Source organism: Sinocyclocheilus grahami, unplaced genomic scaffold (assembly GCF_001515645.1).
Source record: "Sinocyclocheilus grahami isolate Dianchi unplaced genomic scaffold, SAMN03320097.WGS_v1.1 scaffold439.1, whole genome shotgun sequence".
NCBI lineage: Eukaryota > Metazoa > Chordata > Actinopteri > Cypriniformes > Cyprinidae > Sinocyclocheilus > Sinocyclocheilus grahami.
In genome coordinates, this window is record NW_015505618.1 from 333,578 (window position 1) to 340,973 (window position 7,396).

Genomic DNA, 7,396 nt, shown 5'->3' on the forward strand with positions numbered 1-7,396 from the left:
CCTGCTGACAAACAGAAGTCCAACAAAAATCCACGCCTCCCTGCAACAAATTAGTAAGGGGCATTGCAACAGTAGAAACATTTCTACAAAAACGACGATAAAATCCAGCCATGCCCAAAAATCGCTAAAAGAAAACACTTTTTTTTGGTAGTGGGCATAGGATAAAAGCTGAACAAAACCTGTTTTGTGCTGAACATTGCTACATAAATATGAAAATGCCTCTTAGAAATAACTAATTGTAAATTAATTTTAATAATCATATTTATTATCAATATTATTATTAATAGTTATCATGATGATTATGTGCTGGTACCACAGTTTGATCATGTTTGACCACAAATTCAAGTATATAGTGTGAACAGTTGTGTCATCTGATTCAGAACAGTTACTTGGCGCTACTTTAAAATAATGGTGATATGAAAATATATAGCCTTTTAGCTTCAATAACTCTAGAATTTTGGAACAATTATAATGAAAGAATCTTTTGCATTTTACCTTGTATTTTCCAATGAAAATAAGGGTATTAACAGTACAATACTTTAATTTGTTTTATGAAAATGGGGTTTACTGAATGTGAAATGTTTAGGTTACTTTTCCTGTCAGATGGTTTTTTAAATTAGCCATAGTTCAAATTTGATGTGCACGAATAGGGTTATAAGGTGCTCAAAGCTCCACCACCTCAGTGGATGCTCATCTAATTGTTGAAGAAATTGGGTAAGTTATTTTGCTGTATGAGTTTAGCGGTCTTCATTCAGCCTGATAATGCACATGATGAAGCAAATTATTACATTTCTATTTTTGCCCTCCTTCCCCCTCCATCCTAGAAAAAGCAGCACCAAAAACTTACTTCGATATAGAAAAACTTGTCCAGCACAGATCATATGTGGAATTCCCCAAGAAGGAGGTTGCAGCTTCGGTTACTGCTGCCTCTACAGAAGCTGCATCTGTTGCTGCCCCTGCACCTAAACCAGTTGTAACTGCCACCGCGCCTGCAGCCGAAGCCGCTGCTCCCAGAGCTGAAGCCATTGCCCCCGCATTTGAAGCCATTCCTGTAGTTGAAGCCGCTGCCCCTGTAGTTGAAGCCACTCCTGTAGCTGAAGCCACTGCCCCTGTAGTTGAAGCCACTCCTGTAGCTGAAGCCACTGCCCCTGTAATTGAAGCCACTGCCCCTGTAGCTGAAGCCACTGCCCCTGTAGCTGAAGCCGCTGCCCCTGTAGCTGAAGCCGCTGCCCCTGAAGTTGAAGCCACCCCTGCAGCTGAAGCCGCTGCCCCTGTAGTTGAAGCCACTCCTGTAGCTGAAGCTACTGCCCCTGAAGTTGAAGCCACACCTGCAGCTGAAGCCATTGAGCTTACACCTGAGGCCACAGTTTGCCCTCCAGAAACTATTGCTGAAACTGCATCCCCTGCAGTTGAAGCTGCAGCTCCTGAAGCCCCTGCTGCACCGGCCTCTGAAGATGCACCTACAGAAGACGCCCCTGTCCAGGAAGCAGTTGCTGAGGTTGTAGAAGCTGTCAGTGAAGTAGTTGCAGAAGTTGTGGCGGAAGCTTCCCCAGTTGTAGAGGCTGTTGCTGAGGTAGTTGGAGAATCTGGCCCTATTGAGGCGGTTGCAGAGGCAGCTCCTGCTGAAGAGCTGATAGATCCTGCCCCTGTGATCTCAGATGCTACTGAAGTTCCAGCAGAAGTTGTGGAGACGCCTGAGGGTACTCACCATCCCCTATAACCCCCTTTCATATATTGGGATGCAGCAAAATTTTGAAAGCAATTTTTTTCTCAATTTTGGTTACAGGTTTTATATATACAAATTTGTAATGCTAATGGTAAAGATATAATCACAATGCATTTTCTTACCCTTTCATTTATACAGTTAGTTACATTACAGTGTGTCATTAGCTTTTGTCATTGCATTGCATTGCCATGTGTTAGTTCATAGCATACATGCAAATGCATTTAGGGGTGAAACGGTTCATAAAAACAACAACAACAACAGTTTAGTATTGTGACGGGTCTCCTGCTACGGCCAGCCAGTGGGTGTGGCTAGGAGCCCCATCAGCCAGGATTCATGTCACCTGTTCCTTCCTCTATAAAACTTTGTGTTACTGTGGATGTGTTGTTCCTTTGGCAATCAATGCCCTCTTCAGATCTCTGAAACAAGACCGTACCAGCACCCACATTACTGGCATCCATCTGCAATTGGAAAGGGTGGTCAAATTTTGGGGCGGATAATACAGGTGCCTCCGTAAGCAGCATTTTTATTTTCTCAAATGCCTGCTGACAAACAGAAGTCCAACAAAAATCCACGCCTCCCTGCAACAAATTAGTAAGGGGCATTGCAACAGTAGAAACATTTCTACAAAAACGACGATAAAATCCAGCCATGCCCAAAAATCGCTAAAAGAAAACACTTTTTTTTGGTAGTGGGCATAGGATACTTATCTATAGCTTCCACCTTAGTGCGGATGAGATGCAATTTACGTTGACCAGCCACCTTCCCAAGATAAGTAACCGTAGCTTTTGCATGGCTCCTTCCAAACGGCTCCTTTAGGTCTTTTTCTCCATAGGTCTTGTAACCAAAAGAAGTCTTGTGAATCAACGTAAACTCGTCAGCTAAAACAGCAGCCTCATATGCAGTGGCAGGTTTACGTTCACTTATGAATGTTGCAACACGATCTGAAGTAGAGTTTTTAAATTGTTTGAGCACTAATAAATCTTTTAAATCGTCCAGTGTGTTTACATTAGGAGCCATACACAAGCGAATAAAATACATCGAAATATCACGCGCAAATTCAACATGCGTTTTTTTTCTTCCCAAGACCTAAACTTTTGTCTTTAGGCCTCTGGAACCAATTCGTAAACTTTTAATACTGCAGGCTTTACAGTCCCATGATCAGCTGCAATATCCAAACTAAGAGAGGAATATGCTTCTTGTGCTCTGCCTGTAAAAACACATTGCAACATCAACATACGTTCCTCATCTGGTCAATCTCACGCATTAGCTACACGCTCAAACAACGAAAAGAAACGCTCAACATCATTTTAATCAAACTTAGGAATCCGCTTCATATTACTCACAATATCAAATCTCCGCGAAACAATTTCTCCTTCCGCTCCATTAGTGACTAAAAGCTTACTGTCTTCTTATCAAGTCCAAGCGGTAGCGTTAAAGTTGCTGCTGCTGTAATTGAACTTCAGACAATTCAATACGATCAACAGTTTCAATTAACAACAACTGTTTCTGTTGCTTAAATGTCAAATGAGACATTGAAGACCTATCACTAATGGCAGCTTCTGTAGACAATTGTGATTTTAAAATACCACGATCAAACAACTCAGTTTTTATCATGGTTTTAATGCTGTCTTTTAAACGTTTATCTCGAGTCGACAAATTCATTTTGTAATGAGTTGCGAGTTCTAAGAGCTGATCTTTAGAAAAAAAATTATCGAATAAATCTTCCGACGATGCTGTAACAAATTCTCACATTTTTAGAAGCCAAACTGAAACACAAAACAAATGTAGGCCTACTTATATTGTTTAACAAATATCTGAAGAGTAGCAACACCGGAAAAGCGATTCCCTCTACCTATTCAAAACTCAACCCTAGTCTTCATACAGTTACTTGCAGCAGGTTTTTATACACCGTAAACCATTGTTTGCAATGGCAACCAATTGGCAAGTTACCATTACAAAACACGGACATGTTCCCGAGCCAGTGCTCTAACTGCGTTCACCGTACAAACACAACAAGCTAAAGTAAAAACAACAATCAGAGCATCCTGTAAAGGACACCCTGCTAAACCTTTACAGGGAAAAGCATAATCCAAGTGTTACCCATCAAATATAGAAAGTAGCCTACTTACCAAGCTCCAATAAAAAAAAACATTCACGGATGCCATAGAGACACTCCAAAATAAAAAAAATGAAACTCCAACAAAAACAACCAAAGGAACAACGCATCCACAGTAACACAAAGTTTTACAGAGGAAGGAACTGGTGACATGAGTTCTGGCTAATGGGGCTCCTAGCCACACCCACTGGCCGGCCATAGCAGGAGACCCCTCACACTATGCATTCGATTAATTGGGGCTAATATTGGATAATTAAACCTTCATGGTGTTTAATAGAGTATTAATGTCACAATTAATTGGAAATTTAGAAATGATTTTTTTACTAAATTGTACCAAAACTGTGACAACAGAACACTATCTTTAGAAACTGTGACACCCCTAATTGTTTCTCTACAACATCAACAACAGAAACTCAAGTTGCTCAATCAAGGCTATATTCATTTTCTAAGCTGGGGCAGAGATGGCACACCATTTTTCGTTTTGATGGTGTATTTTAAGTCTGCGCCCTGGTTTTCAGTCCATGAATATAGCCAGTCTCCCTATCCGTCATCCGTCTTTGCGCATGTCTGCATTATATATGTTTGTTTGTAATGTTTTGAGTCTTCATGTTATGCAATGCATGTTTTTCACCGCATAATTTCACTGACTGCTACCTTTCGGTTATATTTATTATTTTTGCAGCTTATTATTAATTATTTTATCCGCTTTTTTACACTCGTCTCTTTTTTCCTTCTTTTCTGTTCATGGAGTTGTTCATTATTCCATGTATTTGACCTCTTGTATCCTGCTCCTGTCTTCCTTTGCTTCTTTCATTGAAATCTTTTGTCTTTGTTCAGTCCTTGTATTTATGACCTCACTCCTCGGAGAATAACTGTATTTACTAGGACTATCAATTTATCATGAATTTAGTACACTGAAAAATAACTTGGTATAGGATTTAGTTTGAAACAATTGCACAAATAATTACAAAGAAACGGCAAGTAACATGTTGACTATAATGTGAAATTTTGTGAAAATAGTTGCACATTTCACTGTTAAAAATGTGAAATTTCACGTTTACCCAAATTGAAGTGCTAATTTACTGGCCATCAATTCAATGTCAGTTTGGTTCATTTAATTTGTAAACGCATGTGGAATAACACATTTAACTAAGTTGAAGAACTTGAAATGCTCATTGCGCAAGGCGCTAAAAAAACTGCGAGATATGACATAGACATGTCTGTTTAGCATAGTTTTACATACAGACTGACAATTAAAAAATCAGCACGTATGATCTTGTATAAATGTGCCTTAAGTCTACAACAGGCAAACAGACAAAATAGATTACTGTTGAATATAAGCTAAATTTTATTATGTAAATGAAACAGTATATCGTCTTGAAAACCACTTTTTTTGTAAATTTATTCCATGCTTAGTCTGTCACAGTAATATCAATTAATTATGTTCATTATTCAGCATATCAATTTTATTAACATGTTTATTGATGATTGAATTGACAGCCCTATTATATACACATTATTATTATTATTATTACAACAATTGTTTTCTCATTTATGCCCCATCCCAACTCCACCATCTGTAAAGATAACACTCCATTTGTTGTGCTTTATTAGAAATTGTCACTTTGTCAGAACAAATGTTGGGTTTTATTTCCTGTTAAAGTCACAGTTAGGTAAAATTTTAAGTTTAAGATATCATCACAGGTGATGCATTGCTATGTTTTGACTAGTTTGTTTATGAGTATGGTAACATGTAAATGTACTTTGACCTCACCTTTCTTTCCTGTTGCTCTTTCCTCACCCAAACGCACTTTCTTCCCAGGGGGTCGCATGATATCAGTGATTGGTTAATTGTCCTCTTATCTTTTCCTGTGTACTGTGGTTTATATGTCAAAGTTAAATATGAAATGCTCCTTACCCACTTTCCCAATATGGTGTATGTATGGAGTGAGATTGAGACTGCACTGTTTGCTGTATGTGGAATGGAAGCAACAGTTTATTACAGGATGCAAAATTAAGAATGTATGACGATTACCTAAAACAATAATCACGAGTTGTTTGATGGGCATTTGTTTATGATTATTACACAATCACTTTTATGAGATGAAATGCTTCCGTTTCATTTCAGTGTAGATGCAACCTCTGTCCTAGTTACTCACCGCCTGACCTGCTCCTTGACTCGGTTCTCTTTAGTTCACTAGTGGCGCTTTTCCACTGAGTGGTACGGCTCGGCACGGCACGGCTCGGCTCGCGTTTCCACTGCAGATTAGTACCGCTTTAGAGTGGGTGGGATTATTCACATGTCGTTATAGTTGCACCGCCTCTACTGCCGCGACTCCCCAGCTCTCGCTGGATCTGTTCCTCTGCTATCAACGAGAGGAACGTCTGTACTTCCTCAACAGACAACGAAACAACCACTTTTTGTTTGTTAAAAAAAGGTGCGCTCGTTCAAAACAGTTGTGTTCGATCCTTCGCTGGCTAGATTTAAATCTAGCGGTTCTGTTGTGTTTGTGTCGCAAGTTCAGTGACGCAGGTAGTGACGATTCTCTCCGGCCAATCCGTGATCAGCAGAGTTTACACGTCACGTTTTGGTAACGGTACGGTTCACTTGGAACCCCAACCGAAGTGGTACTAAAAAAAGTACCAGGTACCAGGTACTACCCAGTGGAAAACCCCCCAAAAGTGAACCGTAGATCTAGTCTCCACACCAGGCACTCTTCTCATGCATGAGGGTTAAAGAAGACTGATTTCTTCTTTATTGACCAAGATATAAAGGATTCTGGCATCCATATACATGTCTTGTTTCTTAGAGATTGTATTAACACTTGTTAATTGTTGTGTTTCCTGTGATTGTCAGCTGGATTGGACCCCATTCAGAAACTGTTCCTAGATTCAATCCGTGCATACTCCACAAAAAGCGGGTACATGGTGTTTTACTATCGAACTCTCTTGCTTGTCTCTGAAGAGTGATGCTGCTCTTTGTGATCTTACTTTTTTTTTTTTAAATAAATTGATAGCTACTTTTCGTGTTTTCTCAGTGCCGCTGGTGGTCTAGTTGATGCCGGTTCAGTGCGGTTGCCAGTAAAAGAAAGAAGATAAAGACCGATTCGTGAGTATCATTTTCGACCCGGACAATAATAACAGGAGAACAAAGATGGCGACGTCCCTGCTCAGGTTAGGTCGACTTGGCTCTGTCAAGGTAATAATAAACTCATTTTCGCTGCATTAGCTACTTTGTAAATGTGTTTGAAGAGCCTTTCGCATACGATTTTTGGTGAAGACACGTTAAAACAGGACTTAAATCTCTGCCCGTTATAACCTTAATAGTGAAATGTCAGTAAAATATTACATTACGTTAAATAACCTTTATTTTAATGACTCATTTAAAAATGTTACTGGATTAATAATATGTTTTTCTGTGTTCATACAGGGTCTCCTGCGTGAGGGCTGGGGGACACCTAGGACCTCATTTATTGCAGCACTCTGCACTAAAGGGGACGTCCCACCCAAAACAGCAAAGAAGGCAAAGGCTCCAAGTAAGAGTAAGAGTAAGG

General features: G+C 39.7%; 1 protein-coding gene across 1 annotated transcript; it reads left to right on the forward strand.

The window, feature by feature from the left end:
* The first annotated feature begins 557 nt into the window (after positions 1 to 557).
* Positions 558 to 6,941, forward strand: LOC107551966 (calphotin-like). The gene is made up of 4 exons (XM_016233773.1): positions 558 to 562; positions 778 to 1,700; positions 6,700 to 6,763; positions 6,881 to 6,941. The coding sequence occupies exons 1-4, from the start codon at positions 558 to 560 to the stop codon at positions 6,939 to 6,941; spliced, it is 1,053 nt and encodes a 350-aa protein (XP_016089259.1).
* The last annotated feature ends 455 nt before the right edge of the window (positions 6,942 to 7,396 follow it).

Excerpts from the sequence above, each read along its gene's own strand:
- LOC107551966 (XM_016233773.1), top strand. Across the intron at positions 1,701-6,699 it reads AGTTGTGGAGACGCCTGAGG|CTGGATTGGACCCCATTCAG; the intron begins GTACTCACCATC and ends TGTGATTGTCAG. Across the intron at positions 6,764-6,880 it reads GCATACTCCACAAAAAGCGG|TGCCGCTGGTGGTCTAGTTG; the intron begins GTACATGGTGTT and ends GTGTTTTCTCAG.